A 23,044-nucleotide genomic window follows, 5' to 3' on the forward strand; every position below is an offset into this window, starting at 1 on the left:
GGCCATGAGGCCAAGAGGTTCACTGTTAGGTACAAAGTCACAAACAATTGGTACATCACATGAACGTATATTTATCTTCCCAGTGATCTTGTGATGCTGGAACCTGTTTACATTGCTGGATCCAGCGAAGTTTACGTTTTTCATTTTATGATCTCCATAGTTTAACTATGCACACTTTGAAAACCTTCCTTGATCTGTCCTGAATATTCCAGGATTCCATTTCCTTCTGTGTCTAGCATTATCAGAGAAGCTGAAGAAGTCTTCTATATCCCTTTTTTCTGTGGCATGCATAATCTTAAATAGGTTTCTCACCTTTCTTTTTTGTCTTTCCTCTAAGCTAAAATGTCTCAAATTTTGTAATCTTTCCTTGTGTGGGCGTTATTCCACCCCCTTCAGCATCATGATTCCCCTTTTCTGCAACTTTTCTAAATCTAAAATACCCTTTGTGAGTTGAGGTCAATGTACACAATAATGCAAATATGGTCACAGCATATATTTCTATATGTCAATGATATTGACATTTTTATATTCAATTCATTTCCTGATGAGCCTAGATGTGGAATTTGCCATTCTCAGAACTGCTGTATGGAGAAATGTTGAAGGGTATGGATGGATGGATGGATGGATGGATGCATTTTTAAGTATGTTTTTGTAATGTTTGTTTTTTTAAAGTTGTATTTTTTTGATGTGTTTGTGTACACACACAGTTGCATTTATTAATCTAGGGCTTTCTTTCCCCTTCATGCTTCTCTAATTGCAATACATAAATTAAAACATTTCTGCACTTAAAATACTGCAGTTTCCTCTATTGGCTATTAGGCTCATGCCTTGTTTTCTGGGGTTAGGCACTCTGCAAGCAGAATGCTGGACTAGAGGGGCCTTTGATGCAATCCAGCAAAAATCCTCTTATGTTCCTGACTCCTGAATCTCTCACTGGCTCTCCAGAATTCTGCCAAACAGTAGTAGTCTGCACTGGGTGCCTAGTGCAGCGTGGCAAATCTCAAAAAAGCAGCTGCAAATGCAAACAATGGACTGCATTTTAGAGCTTCCTTCAATGTTTCCTCATGATAAGTTGGGTGGGGAGCTTTTCATTGTATTTGTTTGAACTTTTGTGATGCCCTTCTGATATTGTAAGCAACTCAGATTTCTTTGAAATATAGAGTGGTATAAATATATCATAAATCAATAAAATAACTAATCATTACCCATTTGTTCTTTTTATAAACACTCCTCTTTGCCACCGCAGATAACAAATATTCTTAATTTGATGAATACAGAGACAGAACATGGTTTTTATTTGCCACACCAATTTATTTTGATTATGAACAAAGATAAATTTAACCCCTATACCATATTTTCATGAGCCTGCAAGCCCCCCTTTCCTACTTTAGCTTCTCTATTCCCTGCATCCCATTCACCCTGCACTACAAGCCAAATAAAAGACTCAGGAGTCCTGTGAATGGCAGTCGCTCTTCCTCTCCCACCACCAGGCAAGCACCCTCCACCTTAGCTGCTGCGAGAAACAGTGTGATCCAAAACGAAGAAGACATTGCTCTCTCCTAACTATCCTTCAAAGTTGAGCTGCTTTAGGGGAGGCAGAGTATCACTGCATCGTGCTCTGGTTATAGTGCCTGAAAGGATACCACTATGCATTAAATTCTTGGCCCATTTACAAAACGTTGGTGATGCACAGCCGTAGAAATGCTTGTCAGGAATTGCACTGTCATCTAGTAAAGAAAAAGAGACATTTTCACATGAGTGCCTGGGCAGTAACAGGTGAGTTTGTGTGCAGAAGAGAGAATCGGAGCATTTTATTGTTTATAAAGTGTATTGAGCAAGTATAGAAAGCATCTCAGAACCATACATGTGATCCATTTGACATGGATGTTTAAAATGTAGATATTCCCACCCCTGGAATATAGAGTCTCATCTATATACATGCAAAGCAAAGATCGTTACCACAGTTATGGTTTCAGAAAAATAGAACTTTCCCCTACCAATACACATAGAGCATTTTCTGGCAGAAAGCCACAAACAGAGCAAGAGAGCAGTCCACCACCCTGTCTCCACCTCATTGGTTGGCAGTGCTACTTACCATGAGCAACAACAAACTCAGCGCACTGGGTCTCAGCATTAAAACACTTGATGGTCTTTGAGCCCTCACAGGCTTTTGAGAGAGAAGGAAAACAGGTCGGACACACCTTCCCATTTAACTTACGTTTCCGCCCTGTGGAAAACAACCCCAAAATCAACATACGGTTTCAGCCCATTTCTCCTCCCTCTCTTCCTTTTGTTACAGTGTAATAATTTCTTATTAAATTTTCAAAAAATTGATATAATCAATGCATAATCAATTTTTCAGACTCCCCACCCTATTTTCCACAGTCTTTTTACTTCTTTCCCTCTGCTGCACATTACCTTCTATTTCTTATACCAACGCATCAATACTTTATTCTTTAATTTCTTATGCTGCTCATATTTCAAATCCTGCTTGTGACTTCATCATACAATAATTTCCTTAAATAGTCTGAAATGGGCTTCCATTTTTCCACAAAGCAATCATCCTTAGATTCTCTTATTTTGCCTGTTAACTTTGCCAATTCTGCATAATCCATCACCTTACTTATCCATTCTTTGGTGGTAACTTCTACTTCCTTCCATTTTTGTTCTTAGAGAATCCTAGCCACTGTTGTTACATACATAAACAACTTAAAATACTTCTTTTTGGAACTTCTTCCCCCATAATCTCTAAGAGAAAATTTTCTGCTTTTTTGTTTTTGTTTTTTTTATATAATCACTTTAGACATCTTTTATAACTCATCATATAACATTTGCCAAAAAACCTTCACCTTCTTAAAAGTCCACCACATATAAAAGAAAGTTCCATTTACCATTTATGCTTCCACAATTATTTACAACCTTTAGCCAATTTGTTAGGTGATAAATACCATCTATACATTATTTTCATACTATTTCCTTTGGGAGTATAACAGGAAGTATATTTCATATCAATTTTTCACAACCTTTCCCATCCATTTCTATTTTATGTCCTAGTTCTTTAGCCCACTTTATCATTGCAGGTTTAACCAGCTCATTTTTTGTTTCCCATTCTAATAACATTTTATATCTTTTTTATAATCAATTTTTCTCTTCCTTCAAGCAGAACCTTTACAAAGTCAAAACTTTGATCCCTAAAACCTTTTAATACATGTTTTCAAAAATACACATTAATTGGAAAATATTGGAAAAGTCAGAAGGATTATGAGCTTGAGTATCACCCATCTTGGATTTCTTCTAACTTTTTCAATTAAACTTGCATTTCCTAAAAAAAAACCCGATATGTTTTTCATTCATGTAAGACTTGATATCAGGTCCACACACTATACAAACTTCTCCTTATACAATTATTTAAAAATTCTCAATGTGCCTTTACCTTCCCATATCACAGGTAAGCGTACCACCCATACCGATTCCCATGTCCTTCCAAATTTAACAAATTTGTATTCTGTAAAGATATCCATTTCTTTAACCAAATCAGCCAGGTGCTTCATAATATAATTTTAAATCTGGCAATGAGAATCCATCTCTTTCCTTCACATCCATTAGTATTTTAAATTTGATCCTTGGTCTTTCCCCCTGCCGGATGACTTTTCAAAAATTTATATTTCTATGATTCCTAGGCCTCAGTTCGCAGTCCTGTGAGATGGTTGCGACATTTCCACTTCATTCTGTTTCAGGAATTCATTATGCTGATGATGTAGATCTAGCTATTATCTCTAAAGATGAGACATAACACTTAAGGAACACTTAAATAGCCAAATACCCTGCATGGCTTCTTGTGCAACTATCCTGCATCTTCAAGCAGGGGAGGGAGAATAGGAAAGTGACCCATCCTCTTTTCTCAGCCTGCATTAGTTGCTGGTTTAGGCTTGGACTTCAAGCTATTCTTTGTCTTTTACTCCCTTTTATTTGCTTGGGTTAGTTTGGGAGACTTCCCTTCCTTCCCTAGCAATGCAAAGTGTCAATAGAAGTTAAACCTGTTATTTGAGGCCTTTGCATTTTTAATTGGCTTTTGCTTTCTTGTTATGAATTAATTATTAATTAATTATTTGTACTCCGCCTATCTGGCTTGGTTTCCCCAGCCACTCTGGGCAGCTTCCAACAAAGATTAAAAATACATTAAAATGTTACACATTAAGAACTTCCCTAAATGGTGCTGCCTTCAGATGTCTTCTAAATGTCAGGTAGTTGTTTATCTTTTGTCCTTTTCACTTTATTTCCTTCAATCTGTGGAGCATTACTGAAAGTTTTCAGCTTCCTGTTCCCCAAGGTCATGGTTGAGGGGTCCTGCCACACCATATTAGAAGAGCCAGGATGTCACCCTGGAGCTGGTGTTCCAGATAGTACTAGGGAAACTATCTGAAGAAGTGTGTATGCACACAAAAGCTCCTAACAATAACAAACTTAGTCTCTAAGGCGCTACTGGAAGGAATTTTTTTATTTTGTTTCTATTAGGGGAACACTGTTTCCATGAGCCCTAGCTTCCATCACAGTGTCCCGTTGCACCAGAAGTAGTTTAGTCATGCTGGCCATATGATCTGGAAAGCTGTCTGCAGAGAAACATCATCTCCCTCTGCCTGAAAAGCGAGATGAGTGCTGAACTCCATAGTTGATTTCGACTGGACTCAACCATCCAGGGGTCCTTTACCTTTACCTTTTATCTTACTAAGAGACAGCATGGGGACCACCTTTAGTGTCCTCTAACCAGCTGCAGGGAAGCTTCATCTTGGGCTTCATCTAAGATTTCCACTGTCAGCTATATGATATCATTTGTCTAAGGGCAATCATGCAAAACCCCTAAAGCCTCAATGCTATTTATGCCCTACGGTATATACAAATATGCATATACTTACGTTTTAGAAATTTCTTGAGGCAGTCTATACCAAAACAACACTCCCTGAAATTAAACATGTAATGACCATCTTCTCTGGTGAAACTATAGTTCTGCATGCTGCAATCTGTAGTACATCCCTCTTCAGAGTCGACCTTAATAGAGCCATCTGTGAGAGAATATTAGAAGGAATACCTAGATCAGCAAAAATTCAAATCATTACTCTCCTGAACGAAATGTTTGTGATGCTCCCTTATATACATACATTGAGCAAATGGGTGAATAAAGAAAAAAAGTATCTCACAAGCACTGAATTTAGCAAGCTAATCCTTAAAGTAGTTTCTTCCAGAATCACCTGATAATTACAGTATAATTTCTTCTGCCAACCATGTGAATATTCCAGGATCGTTCCTTTAAAAGTTGCACTTAAATGAGACATGATAGACTGTATTTTCTGCACAAACAAAATGGCAAGGGCCTGGAATAGGTTGATCTGCCACCCAATGGATATCCAGCTAGTTGACCCATTGGCTGACTCAAGAAGCTGTCTTATACTATGTAATATATATCTCTGAGAGTGGAGAATACAGACTTCTCTTTCCTCTATTTTTCTCCTTCTTTTGATCTCACTTCTGACCGGCTATCTTAAGGGAATAAACCTTTTCCCATGCATCTTGCTACAGGGAAATGTCTGCAAAGGTTTTCCTTTTTCGTGTGTGTGTGTGTGTGTGTGTGTGTGTGTGTGGCTTCAGCTGCTGCCAGGGTGTAACCAAAAGGGTTTGAGGTTTCGGTTGTTTCTATGTACTGCAGGCCTATTTGACAGCAGCTGCTTGCTTTCAGAACGAGTGGTGGGGCATTGTACAATGTTCATTTGATGGGGCTAGGATCAGGTAAATTCTTTCTGATTGATCTGAGAATCTCCATTCCATCCCTCCTTTCCAGGAGTGCAGAATTGTTTATCTCCTGTGATATTGTACCATTCTGTGTGCCAGAATATGGGGGGAAATGAAGAACATGAAAAGAACATGAAAAGGAAAAAAATGTTAAATATTGAATATTGTTATGCATTATGCTTCAGATAATAGTATTTGCAGCTTAATTTTCTTGAGTTGTGGGTTTAAATGTTTTCCCTACAAACATGAGAAAGCCAATAGATTAAATAACAGTTAAAAATGATGATACACTTTGCCATTGAAGCAAGAAAGAAAAGCAATAGAAACCACCTAACACAAAGTAATTGCTTCATTTTGCTAATTACACTAGTCAAGGAAGGGTAAGTTGTGAGCAATGTTCAAGTTATGTAAAAATAAATCTTAAATTGCGACTTTAATAAAATCACTGCAAACACTACCCATAAATCAAACATAGGGTGCATTAAATACTTTTCAGGGTGGCATAAGCAGCATAGTAATTCCGTGTTGTCCAGCCCTTATATGGTTGCTGCAAGCTGGAAAGTATTGAGATGTCACTATTAGATATGTGGGGAGTGAGTCTGAGTTTCCCCCCCATACTGGTATAGCACTTGTTATTGAAAGTAGGTAATTCCTCCTGTGTGGGTATAAAATATTCTACCTGAGAGATTAAATAAATTTGAAGAAATTTGGACACATTTGACTGATTGGTTGCAGTATTTTTAGCTAAATGAAACATTCCGAAAGGACAAACAGAAAGGCTTTTCCACAGAAATTTCAAGACTTGAGAAAGACACACACACAAAAAAAACACTTTTACTTGTACAGACTGGGAGGTGAAGGAGGAAGGAGTAACATCTGTCATGGTACAATGGGCCAGAGATTTTGGGTACAACATCCAGATGGAATCATGGGAGAGGTTGTGGAGGGAGGACCTAAAATTCACAGCGTGCTATGATTTGAAAGAGAATTGCATAAAGATGCTCTACAGATGGTACTTAACACCTGTAAAACTAGCCAGAATGTATAAATCTAGATCAAACATCTGTTGGAGATGCAGGGAGATGGACAGCACCATGATCCACATGTGGTAGCACGGCAATAAAACCAGGGAATTTTGGGAAATGATTTACAATGAACTTATGCTTAAATATTCCTTCCCAAAGAAGCCCAAAGCCTTTCTGCTAGGTATAATGAGCAATGAAATTCCAAAAAGGGTAAGGAAAATCTTTATGTATGCGGTAGCAGCAGCTAGGATTCTAATTGCTAAGGTATGGAAAGGGGATTCTATCCCCTCAAAATTAGATTGGCAAAATAAAAAGCTAGAATATACAGAACTAGCAAGATTAACAGCGAGATTCCAAGAACCTACAGATCAAAGATTCAATAGAGAGTGGAATGTCTACAGAGAATATTTAAAAGAACATTGTAATGATATAAATTCTTTGGCAGGCCTGGAATAATTTGTGCATGAATTAAGAAATCGTTACATAATTAAAATAACAGAGGAATTTAGGAGAGAGTTAAGTGCACAGAGTAATGAAACTTAGGAACCACAGTGGGGGAATTGGAAGTCATGTCAGAAATAGTGATGGATGAACTTAAACTTTTCTTTTTCAGTATGTATGTACGGTGTGTAGAGTGTTAATTACTCAATTGCCTTTTGATGGTTGATGCATATTGTTTTGTTTTCTATTTGTTTTGTTATGTTTCTAAAATTAATAAAGCATTAAAAAATATAAAATATTCTACCTAAGAAAGGTACCATGTTGAAATGAATATGGAACCATTTTCCTTTTTTAAAAACGGGAGAAGGATAGAGAAAATAGTAATTCCATAGAATTGTATCATTTGGATTATACCTCCAGTCTCTGAACCATTTGAATTTACCCAGCAATGGGATGGCAAGCCCCTGTCCCCCAAAACCTCATGCCATCTGGGAAGACTATAATCTTTGTCCCTACACCCAGCTCAGGGGCAACACTTACCAGTAAATTCTTGGGGTTTGCTAGATGTTGCCATAGGTGAACCCTAACATTGGTAAACCCCAACTGTCTTTCAACCAGCAGGTGGACTGATTGATCATTGGTTACATACTCAATGCCTGCACCAAACCTGTTTTCAACTATAATCTATAAAGTTGTGGACTAATCTGAAACCAACACATGTCTCCTTGTATTCAACATTGGCTGCACACCTGACCACTGTATCACTTGTGTCTGAACCCACAAAGAGTAGACTCTGATTATGTTGGGTGCTAATGAGTGGAGAGTGACCTGCCAGTGAGGTATTATTACTTAGGATTTGGCCATTGGGAAAAACAGTTGGTGATGGAGCTGTAAGGCAAAAGCCAGAGAAAGCTGAGGCCTGAATATTCATTCAGAATGTATTAAATTTAATCAGTTGGCAAAGCTCAGAAGAAGGTTGCCAGTGGTTCTCCAAGGCTAAGAGGCTGACCTTTGTAAAGGTGTGGGGGGGGGAGGTGGCACACTTTATTAGTTATTGACATGGAAAAGAACCATCTCAGTGCCTCCTTCCCAACACTGGAACTCCCTCCCAGGAGAAGCTATATTGCCTCCCGTCTTGTCCTTCTCCTGGCAGGTGAAGACCTCCTTGTCCCAACAGGCTTTTGGGGAATTCCTGTTTTTATTGAAAAGGATGCTACCACTTTTTATTGTAATCATTGGTACATTTTACACACACACACACACACACACCTATATAATTCTACTAATATTTAATTAATTGTTGAAAAAAATGAATTCTACAACATTGGGTGAGATCAGCATTCTGCGGCTTCCCCCTAGATATCCCAGGGTCCAAATGTTGGACCCGCACACTTAGGTATAATCTTACACAAAGGCTTTATACTCACCCATATTACTGAAAGTACTACGAACATAGCAACTGCCACCTTTGGTAGTTTCACAAGTTCCTGGTGTTTTTTGATTTGATTTCATTTCTTGACATTGCGTAGCTATTACTGCAAAGAGAAGAGAAGAAGAAATATTCAGTGCCAAATACATCAGTTCCTCAGTTGTGGAAAAATGAAATCTACATTCCCACCTGGATACAATCTTCCAAGCCAGACATGCACAATCTTACTGGTCTCAAGAGCCACATGAGCGGGTTGGAGGCTGCATGCACACTGACACACATCTTCCCCCTATCTCGCACACAGGAACATCTCCAGACACAAAGATGGAGAGACACACAGTCTTCATCCGTTTTACTATTATGAATGCATACACTAAAGCAGGGACGTCCTCCCCCACAACACACAGTGAGGTGTACAATGGGATTTTAGCAGTCCCATTGAATACTTTCACATGCAGCACTCATGTTGTATGTGAAGAAAGCCAACCTCATGAAACAGAAGTACACTCCACAAGGCTGTCTTCCAAAATTTGGAGTCCAGATTCCCACTATTCTAATAGTTTTAGCTTCATTTATCCTTCCTAGAGCCAATATCAGTTTGCCTTCTCTAGCCCACTGCATATCCCCCCTCTCCATTTGAAAAAGCAATTCAAGATTGCAGCTTCCTACTCACCTTCAGAAAGGATGGCCAAGAAGAGACAAGTACTCAGGAAGATCTTCATAGTGCTGGAGAGATCAAAAGCTGAGGAGAACTCAGTTCAAAGAAGCAGGCAACTGATGGAGGAAGAGGCTGCCTTGGAGGATTTATAGGCTAAGAAGAGGAGCCCTAGGCAGAACTGGTCCAGTGAGGGGGTGGGAAATGATGACAGTAGAGATTGCATGCTTTCCCAAACATCTTGTAATTTCATATTGGAACACAAAGCATGGAGTAGAAATTGCATTAAGTCATTTTTGGGAACTGTGTGAAATTCTGCCAGCTACCTCTTCTTTTGCATTCTCAGGGATAAGAAACATATATTTTAAATCCTTAAATCACCTTTGGAAAGCCCATGAAAATTCACCAAATAACTTTCCAATCTATCCCACCCCAATTTCACCACAATGGGAGCCACTGTTACAGAACCACTCTTCTTCAGAAAGTACACTGGATGAACACTCCTTTGAGGCAATTGGAGTTTGACTGCTATTAGAATATTTCCTTCTAGGTTCAAGTGGCTAGAACACACATCATCTTGGAAATACTGAGCAAAGAATCAAAGGTGTTAGTTACATAGTATAGCCACTCATGTTGTTTATGCACAGCAAAATAATTTCCCTACCTTCATTAATCGCATCATGACTCCACTAATACAAGGCTATATTTTTAATGAGGAATGCTGAGTCATACCAGGAATTTAGTTATCTTAAAAATAATAATAATAATAATAATAATAATAATAATAATAATAATAATAATTTATACCCTGCCCATCTGGCTGGGTTTCCCCAGCCACTCTGGGCGGCTTCCAACAAAATATTAAAATACAATAGTCTATTAAACTTTAAAAGCTTCCCTAAACAGGGCTGCCTTCAGATGTCTTCTAAAAGTCTTGTACAGTGGAACCTCAGGTTACATATGCTTCAGGTTACAGACTCCGCTAACCCAGAAATAGTACTTCAGGTTAGGAACGTTGCTTCAGGATGAGAATAGAAAACGTGCTCCGGCGGTGCGGCAGTGACAGCAGGCCCCATTAGCTAAAGTGGTGCTTCAGGTTAAGAACAGTTTCAGGTTAAGTATGAGCCTCCGGAATGAATTAAGTACTTAACCCGAGGTACCACTGTAGTTGTTTTTCTGTTTTACATCAGGTGGGAGGGCATTCCACAGTGCAGGTGCCACTACCGATAAGGCCCTCTGTCTGGTTCCCTGTAGCTTGGCTTCTCGCAGTGAGGGAACCGCCAGAAGGCCCTTGGCACTGTACCTCAGTGTCTGGGGAGAACGATATGGGTCGAGACGCTCCTTCAGGTATACTGGACCGAGGCCGTTTAGGGCTTTAAAGGTCAGAACCAACACTTTGAATTGTGCTTGGAAATGTAATGGGAGCCAGTGTAGGTCTTTCAAGACCAGTGTTATGTGGTCCCGGAGGCCACTCTCAGTAAGCAATCTAGCTGCCGCATTATGGATTAGTTGTAGTTTCCGGGTCACCTTCAAAGGTAGCCCCACGTAGAGCGCGTTGCAGTAGTCCAAGCGGGAGATGCACCACTCTGGCGAAACAGTCCACAGGCAGGTAGTGTCTTAGCCTGCGTACCAGGAGGAGCTGATAGACAGCTGCCCTGGACACAGAGTTAACCTGTAACCTCCATGGACAGCTGTGAGTCCAAAATGACTCCCAGGCTGCGCACCTGGTCCTTCAGGGGCACTGTAACCCCATTCAGGACCAGGGAGTCCTCCACACCTGCCCGCCTCCTATCCCCCCAAAACAGTATTTCTGTCTTGTCAGGATTCAACCTCAATCTGTTAGCTGCCATCCATCCTCCAACCACCTCCAGATACTCACACAGGACCTTCACTGCCTTCACTGGTTCTGATTTGAAAGAGACGTAGAAATGGGTATCATTTGCATACTGTTGAAAACCTAGCCCGAACCCCCTGATGATCTCTCCCAGCGGTTGCATGTAGATGTTGAAAAGCATGGCGGAGAGGACAGAACCCTGAGGCACCCCAGAAGTGAGAGCCCAGGGGTCTGAACATTCAGCCCCACCACCACTTTCTGAACATGGCCCAGGAGGAAGCAGCGGAGTCACTGTATAATAGTGCCCCCAGCTCCCAGCACCTCTAGATAGTCCAGAAGGATGTTATGGTCAATGGTGTCAAAAGCCACTGAGAGATCCAGCAGAACTAGGCAACAGCCCTCACCTTTGTCCCTAGCCTGCCAGAGATCATTGTATAGAATTTGGGTATTTAGCCAGTGATGAGCACCACAGAGGCAGATTTAGAGGATCATGGACTGCAAGAAAATCAAACCTATCCATTCTAAAGGAAATCAGCCCTGAGTGCTCACTGGAAGGACAGGTCCTGAAGCTGAGGCTCCAATACTTTGGCCACCTCATGAGAAGAGAAGACTCCCTGGAAAAGACTCTGATGTTGGGAAAGATTGAGGGCACATGGAGAAGGGGACGACAGTGGATGAGATGGTTTGACAGTGTTCTCGAAGCAACTAACATGAGTTTGACCAAACTGCGGGAGGCAGTGGAAGACAGGAGTGCCTGGCGTGCTCTGGTCCATGGGGTCATCAATAGTTGGACACAACTAAATGACTAAACAACATAGAATGCAAGGAGAGAGATGGGGCGGGTGACAAATTTTGGTGTCTCACAGGGTGCCACTGAAATTTGACCCCCAAGTCTGCCAGTGGCCACCAGATTATACAGAGAGCAAGTGAAGGGGAGATATCTGAGGTCAGAACTTCCAAAGCATTAGATATATATAGTCGTGTTTCTATTCCTCCAAAATAATGAAAAGGGGGGTGGGTGGGAGGAATGATGCCTCTTTTTCTGAAGCAGATTTAACTTTAGACCCCCCCCCCAGAAGAATTGTTTCACAACAAAGAGGCCTGTTTTCTTGAATGTAAATGAGCACTAAACCCTTGACAGGGAGTGCCTTTCTGCTGAAGGAAATTCATCTCCTTCATTGTGCATTTTCTGGAGGATTTTGAAAATTCCTATTTTCCCAGGCATTTAAAAGCTGAAAAGCACTGCTCCTAGTAGCCTTGAATTTACTGTATTATCTGGAACCAGTTATTGCTAATTTTCAATGTTTCTCAACCTTTTCAGATTTTTTAAAAAAACAGTTTCTTAATATACATTTTACTTTTATATTTACTAGAGTCTTTTTCTGTTGTCACCTGTCCTGGTTCCTTCGGAGGAATGGTGGGGTTGCAATACATGTTAATAAATGAATATGGCTGAAAACAAAATACTGATCCTTTAAGGATTGTACGTCTAACACCTAATTCTGCTTCCTGCAGATTTTTAACAGATCTGGCTTCTTATCCAATGACAGCTAGGCACCCTTAGGAGTCTTGCACTATGAAAAACCAGTTGAATATTCAGCCTGAGTTCCTTTGCGAGGAATGATGGGATGGAACTTTAATAAATAAAATCAAATAAAAAATGAAGTGTCAACAGTCCTGCTCCATGTAGATTATAAAAGGTGTGCATAGACTGTCAAAGTCTCCTCTCTTATGGTTTATTGAGACCCCAGATAGAGAGATATGGAGCTGCATTTGGTTCCCAGGACAGGGGATCCCAACCCTAGGTACATATTATAAAAGGGCCCCATAGTTTCTCAAACTGCTGTCTCTTTTGGCTTCCCTCTCTCAGGCACATGAGCAATTGTATCCAATTAGAGAAAATTATGAAAGCACAGTTTTTTGGCAGGTACATTATGGCACACTTGAAGCCAATAAGGAGTTTCGCTGCTGTAAGAAGATTTGCTGTAAATTTCAGCTGACCAGAACTTGCATCAGCCTGCTAAATCAGGTCATCTGTTCAAGAAACAATTTTCATAGTGGCCAACCAGATGCCTGTCATAGCCAGCAAGCAGAACCTGAGAACAACACCACTCTCCCCACAACTGGTTTCCAGAAGGAGACATTAAGTGCCAAATTGCCCCAAATGGCAGACATAGAACTTAACCATCAAGTTTAGTAGCCATCAATCCACAAATTCATGGAGGATGAGGGTAATCCACAATTTAGCACATTCAAGTTGTTGGCCACCATTACTTCTTCTTCTTCTTTTTTAAAAAAAAATGATATTTATTAAGTTTTCAAAGGGAAAAAAGTTACATAAATAAAAAGATTAGAAGAAAAGACAAAAATAAAATAAAATAAAATAAAAAGAAATACAAAATACAGAAAAAAGATAAAAATATTTAAAAAGAAAAAACATCAATCTTTCCATGTCATATATTAATATCCTTGCTTCCCTGACCTCCTCACACCTCCCTTTTTTCTTTCCAGTTCAGTTAGTTAATTCAGCAATTTCTTTCCCTCTTTGTTTTTATCTTAATCCTTTAACTTAATATAATATAACTTTGAGTTCTCACCTGTTAATAATCCATTTTTCATACACCTTTAAAACATTGCTGCATAAACCACTTAACTTCATTCTGACATCATTCTAGCATTCATTAATTTTGCAATATTTCTGTAAATAGTCTTTAAATTTCTTCCAATCTTCTTCCACCGACTCTTCTCCCTGGTCTCGGATTCTGCCAGTCATTTCCGCCAGTTCCATGTAGTCCATCACCTTCATCTGCCATTCTTCCAGGGTGGGTAGATCTGGCGTCTTCCAATACTTTGCAATAAGTATTCTTGCTGCTGTTGTGGCATACATAAAGAAAGTTCTGTCCTTCTTTGGCACCATTTGGCCGACCATGCCCAGGAGAAAGGCCTCTGGTTTCTTCATGGCCACCATTACTTCTTCTGAAACCCAATTCCAAAGATTAATTGCTTGCTGTGTGAGGCAGTTATTGCCTCTATTTGTCCTGAATTTACCCTCCTTCCATTTCATTGCTTGTCCACAGGTTCTATTGTTATGAGAGAAGGCTTGTAGACACAATGGCTGCATTTCCTCTGATATGAAAGCCAAGAAGCCTCTGGGAGTCTGCTCTACTCCTGCTTTTTTTTTCAGGTTGTCCCAACGGCATCTGCTTCAATTCTCTGAGAACAGGATGCTGAACTAGATGAGCTTTTTGGGTGGTCCAGAAGGGATCCTCTTATGTCCCTGACTCCTCAATGCATCTCCAGTGGCCTATCAAAGAATACTGATCTGCCCTGGTTGCCAAAAATTGTTATGGGTCATTGGACCACTAAAGATTATTATTATTATTATTATTATTATTATTATTATTATTATTATTCAGTATCAACCTCTTGATATGTAGATAGGGTGGGTAGATTTTAGGACTTCTTTGTGACATTTCCATGATGTTATTCAGGCTTTCCGTAGCTCCCTCTGCTCATCAGATATGCTAGACCTCCCTATTCCCACCCCATGCAGCTACTACTAGCCATGAGTTTAACCTGTCAATGGCCCATGTCTGAAACCACTTCTCTCTTCTATTCTGCAGGCCTGCTTTGCACCCATTTTCCCTTTTACACCCTATGTGTCCTCCCCTTCTTTTTGTGCAACCCACTTGGAAGGGAAGCCAGCGTGTGGTTGCCTCCTGTATCTTCCTCCTGGCACAGATTACAACTAATCTGCCCCTTCTCACCTTCCACACAATTTGGAAGCCACCCCCTCCTATTCTGCAGACTCTTTCATGCCTCTGCTTTTGTCTTCACTATGTCCCCAGGCCACCTCTGCACCAGCTCTGCCTCCCCACCATCATGCTTGGTTGTGCCCAACCCGCCTTCCTGCTCTGCTCATGGGTGCAATTAGAGCCACGGTGACACTGGCAAGCGAGCGCAAGGCTGGGCGAGTGTTGGGTTTTGATGTGCCTGGGCCTCGTGCCAGTATGTTGGTCCTACTCGGGAGCAGGGCTGTAGCTTGGGGGTGGTGTGGAAGGCCCCCACCAAATTAAATATTGACACTAAATGGGTTACGTATAGAGAATTGTTACTTGAATCAAAACCAATTAAAATTGAAAGAATTTAATGAAATTAGAAAGAACATAACAGACTGGTTACATTACTTTCAGCTAAATGAAATATTTAAAAATGATAAAAAGTTAAGATTTTCGTATGAAATTTCAACTTTTCAGAGAGAAATAATAGAAAATGACACAAAATTGACCTTGAAATTGTACAATCTGCTGCTAGAATGGGAAACGAAAGATGAAGAGGTTCAGTCTGTTATGATTAAATGGGCACAAGATGTGGGTCATAATATCCATATGGTGGAATGGGAAAAACTATGGAAGAATGACATAAAGTTTACGATCAAAGAAAATTATATAAAAATGATGTATAGATGATATCTAATTCCTGTTAAATTAGCAAAAATGTATAAGTCTAAGGAAAGCAAGTGTTGGAAATGTAAAATTACAGAAGGGATATTTTTTCATATGTGGTGGGATTGTAAAATCATAAAGAAATATTGGGAAATGATTTATAATGAAATAAAGAAGATGTTTAAAATAACCTTTGTTTAAAAAAAGACCAGAAACCTTCCTATTAGGTATTATAGGAGCGGACCTACCAAAATCACAAAAGAATTTGTTTATGTATGCAACTACATGTCCTAGTTAAAGAAGATTGGCAAGTTAAATTAATGGAATATGCTAAAATGGCAAAACTGACAATGAAATTAAGAGGAAGAGATGACAACAAATTTAAGGAAGAATGGAAAATGTTTTTTACATATATACAGAAGCATTGTATATGCTGCTGTTGGTGCTCCTGTGAGTGTTTGGGATGACCACTCCCTCCTTCAGCCAATTCCCTTGGACCCAAGGGGCAGGGTCTACACTCACACATACTCTGAACAGCTCTCTGCAGCAAGTGGCAAAAATGGTTTTAAATGTTTTTTAAGTGTTCTTAATCCACTGCACCTCGAATGGTGGTATATATAATTTTATTATTTTCTTTCTGTTTGGGGTGGGACAAATGTTTAGTTGGGGCTTAGTTTAATTTTAGCTTAATTGTTTCTTGCTTTGTTTTTATTTTCATTATTTTGTTAAGTTATTGTTTGTATAGTTGTATAGTTTGCATATTGCTTTTTAAAACGAAAGGGTCAGGGCTGCCTGGGAGTGGGCCTCAGCTAACAGAATGGCTGGGGCAGGTTCCACAGGAGGTATGTATTGGGACAACCGATCTGTGATCACGGGCAGGAGAAGGAGTTAACCTAAGACCAGACCATGTCATTACCAAGGAGGCAGGCTTAGTCGTTGTTTGAGGACTATCCCTACCTCCAGGTCTGGTCCTGACCAGAAGGATACTGGGATCAGCAAGAGAAACCCACATGACCTGAAAGTGTTGCTGTGCAATGCCAGGTCAATTATGAAGAAAACCACTGCCATCCACAACCTGATTGTGGAGGGAGGATTTGACCTGGCATGTGTGACAGAGACTTGGTTGGATGAAGCAGATGGGCTTGTTCTTGCTGCTGCTTGTCCACCAGGTTTCTCTTATGCACAACAACTCTGGTCATGTGGGTTGGGAGGAGGGGTTGCAGTGATTTTTAGGAAGACATTAGTTTACACCAGGAGTCCTATTGGGAAGACCCAGTTTTCTGAGTGCATGTTCTGGAAGTTGATCAATGGGGCAATAGGAGTAGTACAGGATTCCTTTTGGTGTACCGACCTTCCCGCTGCACCCCCCGGTGATAAAGTCACTCAAATTCGGGAGGTAAACTCCACTGTGGGAGCAGGGCCGGGAGAGTGCTAGAGTCCTGTCTAGTCATGTTACATGGGATCAATTCCAATCTGTTATCTCCACCATGGGACTGAAACTGCCTTGGTTGCATTGGTTGATGATCTCCGGTGGGCTAGGGACAAAGGTGAGAGCTGTTTCCTACTTCTGCTGGATCTCTCAGCAGCCTTTGACACCATTGACCATAACGTCCTTCTAGACTGTCTAGAGGGGCTGGGAGCTGGGGACACTGTTATACAGTGGTTATACACTCTTATACACTGTCATACAGTGGCAGTTTGGCTCTTAATGTCTGCTTCTGGGAACCAGCTGTGGGGAGAGTGGTGTTGTTCTCAGGTCCTGCTTGCTGGCTATGCCAGGCATCTGGTTGGCCACTGTGAAAATGGTTTTCTTGAACAGATGGCCTGATTTAGCAGGCTGATGTAAGTTCTGGCCAGCTGAAATTTCCTGCATATCTTCTTACAGCAGCCAAACTCCTAATTGGCTTCAAGTGGGGCTCACCCAGTGTACCTGCCTCAGAAGAGTCTTTCCATAATGTACCTGCCAAAAAACTGTGTTTTCATAATTTTATCTAATTGGATACAATTGCCCATGTGCCTGAGTGAGGGAAGCCAAAAGAGACAGCAGTTTGAGAAACTATGGGGCCCTTTTATAATATGTACCTAGGGTTGGGATCCCCTGTCCTGGGAACCAAAAGCAGCTCCATATCTCTCTATCTGGGGTCTCAATAAACCATAAGAGAGGATACTTTGACAGACTATGCACCCCCTTTATAATCAACATGGAGCAGGACTGTTGACACTTCATTTTTTATTTGCTTTTATTTATTAAAGTTCCATCCCATCATTCCTCGCAAAGGAACTCAGGCTGAATATTCAACTGGTTTTTCATAGTGCAAGACGCCTGAGGGTGCCTAGCTGTCATTGGATAAGAAGCCAGATCTGTTAAAAATCTGCAGGAAGCAGAATTAGGTGTTAGACGTACAATCCTTAAAGGATCAGTATTTTGTTTTCAGCCATATTCATTTATTAACATGTATTGCAACCCCACCATTCCTCCGAAGGAACCAGGACAGGTGACAACAGAAAAAGACTCTAGTAAATATAAAAGTAAAATGTATATTAAGAAACTGTTTTTTAAAAAAAATCTGAAAAGGTTGAGAAACATTAAGAACATTGAAAATTAGCAATAACTGGTTCCAGATAATACAGTAAATTCATGGCTGCTAGGAGCAGCGCCTTTTAGCCTTTAAATGCCTGGGAGAACAGGAATTTTCAAAATCCTCCAGAAAATGAAGAATGAAGGAGATGGATTTACTTCAGCAGAAAGGCACTCCCTGTCAAGGGTTTATTGCTCATTTACGTTCAAGAAAACAGGCCTCTTTGTTGTGAAACAATTCTTCTTGGGGGGTCTAAAGTTAAATCTGCTTCAGAAAAAGAAGGCATCATTCCTCCCCCCTCCCTTTCATTATTTTGGAGGAATAGAAACATGGCTATATATAACTAATGCTTTGGAAGTTCTGACCTCAGATATCTCCCCTTCACTTGCTCTCTGTATATTCTGGTGGCCACTGGCAGACTTTGGGGTCAAATTTCAGTGGCACCCTGTGAGACACCAAAATTTGTCGCCTCCCCCCATCTCTCACCTTGCATTCTATGTTGTTTAGTTATTTAGTTGTGTCTGACTCTTCATGACCTCATGGACCAGAGCATGCCAGGCACTCCTGTCTTCCACTGCCTCCCGCAGTTTGGTCAAACTCATGTTAGTAGCTTCGAGAACACTGTCAAACCACCTCATCCTCTGTCGTCCCCTTCTCCATGTGCCCTCCATATTTCCCAACATCAGAGTCTTTTCCAGGGAGTCTTCTCTTCTCATAATGTGGCCAAAGTATTGGAGCCTCAGCTTCAGGACCTGTCCTTCCAGTGAGCACTCAGGGCTGATTTCCTTTAGAATGGATAGGTTTCATCTTCTTGCAGTCCATGTTCCTCTAAATCTGCCTCTGTGGTGCTTCATCATTGGCTAAATACCCAAATGCTATACAGCATACAAGGATGCTCGGTGATTCTGCTATTTCTGCTTTTTATAAGCCTTGAATCACACGAGGATCTGAATAGGTATCCTTTAGCTTTTCTTCTACAATTTTGTGAAAGAACTCATCAAAATTGGATCCATTTGCTCATAATTTGAGAGGGGGACAAAAACACAAAATCTCCCCTCCTTCCTTTTCAAATATATATAATTAGGATATTCTGGGATCAAATCAGAAACTTCTGAAAATCTTGGACAGCCCCTGGAAAATAGGGACACTTGGAGGGTCTGAAACATTAGTCGTGCCTGTGAACTAATTTTGGAAAGGATCCAGGATAGATGGGCCCTAAGTTTGTGGGGCTGGACTGTGGCCCAAGTTCAGTTCCGTTGTGTATGCATTTTCTGGCGTGTATGTATTAAATCATCCAGGGTGAGTGTCTGGAGGTGGCTGCTGGATGGATGGCAGCTGACAGATTGAGGTTGAGTCCTGACAGGACAGAAGTACTGTTCTTGGGGTATTGGGTGTGGGGGGGGGTGACTCCCTAGACCTGAATGGGGTAACTGTGCATGCCTGGAAGAAGTGGACTGTTTGGATCCCTTCCAGTCGGGATTCAGGCATCATCATGGGACTGAAACTGCCTTGGTTGCACTGGTCAATGATCTCTGGCAGGCTAGGGACAAAGGTGAGAGCTGTTTCCTACTTCTGCTGGATCTCTCAGCAGCCTTTGACACCATCAACCATAACATCTTTCTAGACTGTCTAGAGGGGCTGGGAGCGGGGGACACTGTTATACAGTGGTTCCGATCCTTTCTCCTGGGCCATATCCAGAAAGTGGTGTTGGGGGATGAGTGTTCAGACCCCTGGGCTTTCACTTGTGGGGTGCCTCAGGGTTCCGTCCTCTCCCCCATGCTTTTTGACATCTATATGAAGCTGCTGGGAGAGATCACCAGGGGGTTTGGGCTGGGTGTTCATCAGTATGCAGGTAACACCCAGCTCTACCTCTCTTTTAAATCACAACCAGTGAAGGCGGTGAAGGTCCTGTGTGAGAGACAGAAGTACTGTTTTGGGGGGACAGGGGATGGGCGGGTGTAGGGGACAACCTGGTCCTGAATGGGGTATTGGTGCCCCAGAAGGACCAGGTGCGCAGCCTGGCAGTCATTCTGGACTTCTGGTGGTTCCCTCATTGCGAGAAGTGAGGTTACAGGGAACCAGACAGAGGGCCTTCTCAGTAGTGGTGCCCACCCTGTGGAATGCCCTCCCATCTGAAGGCAGCCCTGTTTAGGGAAGTTTTTAATATTTAATGCTGTATTGTTTTTAAGGCTCGATTGGGAGCCTCCCAGAGTGGCTGAGGGAACTCAGCCAGTTGGGCGGGGTATAAATAATAAATTATTATTATTATTATTATTATTATTATTATTATTATTATACACAAGTTAATACATTAGCAGGGTTTTAAAAAATATTTAATAAGTAATTTAAATAAGGTTCAAACTGAACAGTAGAAATGCAGTATATTGAAAAGGAATGGAACCAAAGAAGGGACTACAGGGAAGTCAATTTGTTTTGTTTTGTTTTTGTATTGTTGTTGTTATGTTTTTTTGTCATTTTTGAAGATTAATAGTTAGAAAGAAAGAAAGAAAGAAAGAAAGAAAGAAAGAAAGAAAGAAAGAAAGAAAGAGGAATGGCCCCCCACCAGGGTTGCAGGCGAGGGGGCATGCAGAATTGTGGGATCAGGTAGCCCCCCAACAACATTACCCCCCTTAATAACCCCAGATCTGAGGGAACGGGATGAGCCTTCGCCTTCTGCACTCCAAAGTGCAGACTCTTGGGGGGGGAGCGGGGGAGGGAGTTGCAGCCCCCACAGAGTTATCGTGCAGCGACCGGGCGCTCCCTTATCTCCCCCAAGGAAGAAGGCAAAGAGGTGAGATATGCACGGCTGCCCCCCTCTCCAGGAGGATGCCCCCCACCCACCAGCCCCGTCTGCCACCAGCCACCCCCAAAGGTTTTGCCCGCCATTGCCCCATGGGAAGTGGAGGGCTGGCAAAAGTGCAACAGGCTTGTTAAGGCGCAAATGAAGCCTACCCCTTTCCGGGCTCCAGATTCCCACACCCTCGCATTTAATGTGAACTTAAAAGAAACAAGCAAGCGGCAGCCTTGTCGCTTCCCACTTGATTTCGTAGGTACTCTTCTGCTTTATAAGAGGGCTATGGAAGGGGGGCACAGCATGTTACCTGCGTGGATTAATGCCACCATGAAGTGCTTTCAGGGCAAACCCCGGGGACAGGAGCGAAATGCCACCCATTGCTTTGGATCACAGAAAAGATGGTGGAACGGGGGGGGGGGTCTTTTCCCCAGGGTAGCATTTTGAGGTAGAAGGCCAGGTCAGCACCACTTGGGAATAAACAAGAGGGTCACCAGATACCGTATTTTCGCTCTATAGGACGCACCCGACCATAGGACGCACCTTGTTTTAGAGGGGGAGAACAAGAAAAGAAAATCTCCCCTCTCTGCTCAGCGCCCCTTCAGCAAAGTGGCAGGAGAAATGGAGCCCCTTCCACTTCTCCTCCCGTTCGCTGAAGGGGCGCTGCGCAGCTCTCCCTCTCTGCTGAAGCCAGGAGAGTCTTGGTCTCCTGGCTTCAGCAAAAGGAACCCGAAGCCTCCAGAGTGCAGCAGGACCTCCCGCTGCGCTCCGGAGGCTTCAGGTGGCTATCCCTGAAGCCTGGAGAGCGAGAGGGTTTCAGCTCTCCAGGCTTCAGCAAAAGCAATGTGAAGCCAAGGAGTGTGGAGGGAGTGCTCCCTCTGCGCCTCGGAGGCTTCGCGTTGCTATTGCTGAAGCCAAGGAGCCTGCATTCGCTCCATAGGACGCACACACATTTCCCCTTAATTTTTAGAGGGGGAAAAGTGCATCCTATAGAGTGAAAAATATGGTATCTTAGAGAGTTTCTTAAATGTATCAATTTTACAAATAACAAAATTCCCTTTATGGTTTTTTGTTGTTGTTTTTAAAAAAGTGTTATCCAACAATTAATTAGAACTGAAGTTTCCTTAGAGAATTATCAAAGGGGAGAGAAAATGTTGGTGCAATTTTTGCGATATAGGGTTGCCACCTATCCTGTTTAATACAGGGTTGTCCCTCATTTCAAAGTAAAATGTTGTGTCCTATATTGATTCAATACAGAACAGTTTGCCCTTTATTTCTCCTATTTCTGCTTCTCTGTTTCTCTTGTGTGCCAACTTAAGGATCCTCTTCAATTGCTTGCCTCTGCTCATGCAGTGAAGGTTTTGCCAGCTTGGCCAGAGAAACTTATCCTCCTTTCCTTTCTTCTCCTTTCCTTTCGTTTCTGCTCCCTCTCCGCATTCCAGCCCCAAGGAGGACCAAACAAGGACAAAGCCTTCATGCTGTCCCTTCCAGTTCCCTGAAGCTTTGGCTGGGTAAAGGTGGCCATCTGCAGAGTTGCAGCCTGGGAGCACTGGACTCCGTCCTGCCATTTTACATCATGTTTTCTTCTTTGGCGACTCCTTGTAGCCGAGTAAGGTTGTTTTACATAAACACGGTTTTAACAGTGGGTCCGTAAGTGACTATGGAGGCCAATTCTGGATCCACATGCCCTTCCAAAGTGAGGACATAGGTTTGCAGGGAGGAGTTGATCATGGTGAGGGTTTGCCAAGCGTGGCTTCCTCTTAGCACATTTCTCCCTTTTGTCCTTAGTTCGAGCGTCTTCAAAGTCCATGACACCTTTGGTAAAGGCTGTTCTGCAACTTGAGAGCTCACAGGCCTGTGTTTCCCAATTGTTGGTGTTTATACTACCTTTTTTTTTTTTTTTGAAAGATTTGCCTTGAGAGATTCTTTAAACCTATTTTGTTGATGACTGGCATTACGCTTTCTATTTGTAAGTTTGGAATAGAGTTGCTTTGGAAGATGATAATCAGTCATCCTGACAACATGACCAGTCCAACAAAATAAAAAAAAATCCTTCAAGTA

The 23,044-nt window shown here is 41.7% G+C and overlaps 1 protein-coding gene across 1 annotated transcript in view; it reads right to left on the bottom strand.

Annotated features, from left to right (window-relative positions):
• Positions 1–1,287: 1,287 nt before the first annotated feature.
• The window catches only part of LOC310711765 (protein RoBo-1-like), a 38,407-nt gene continuing 16,650 nt past the window's right edge, over positions 1,288–23,044 (bottom strand). The window contains exons 4-5 of the mRNA XM_083514015.1: positions 2,096–2,227; positions 1,288–1,727 (exon numbers count right to left, since the gene is read on the bottom strand). Coding sequence (XP_083370141.1) covers positions 1,564–1,727; positions 2,096–2,227 — 296 coding nt within the window. The 3' untranslated portion in view covers positions 1,288–1,563. The remainder of the gene's footprint in view (positions 1,728–2,095; positions 2,228–23,044) is intronic.

The sequence above is a fragment of the Podarcis liolepis genome (genome assembly GCF_965112155.1).
Source record: "Podarcis liolepis genome assembly, chromosome: 7".
In the NCBI taxonomy this organism is placed as follows: Eukaryota; Metazoa; Chordata; class Lepidosauria; order Squamata; family Lacertidae; genus Podarcis; species Podarcis liolepis.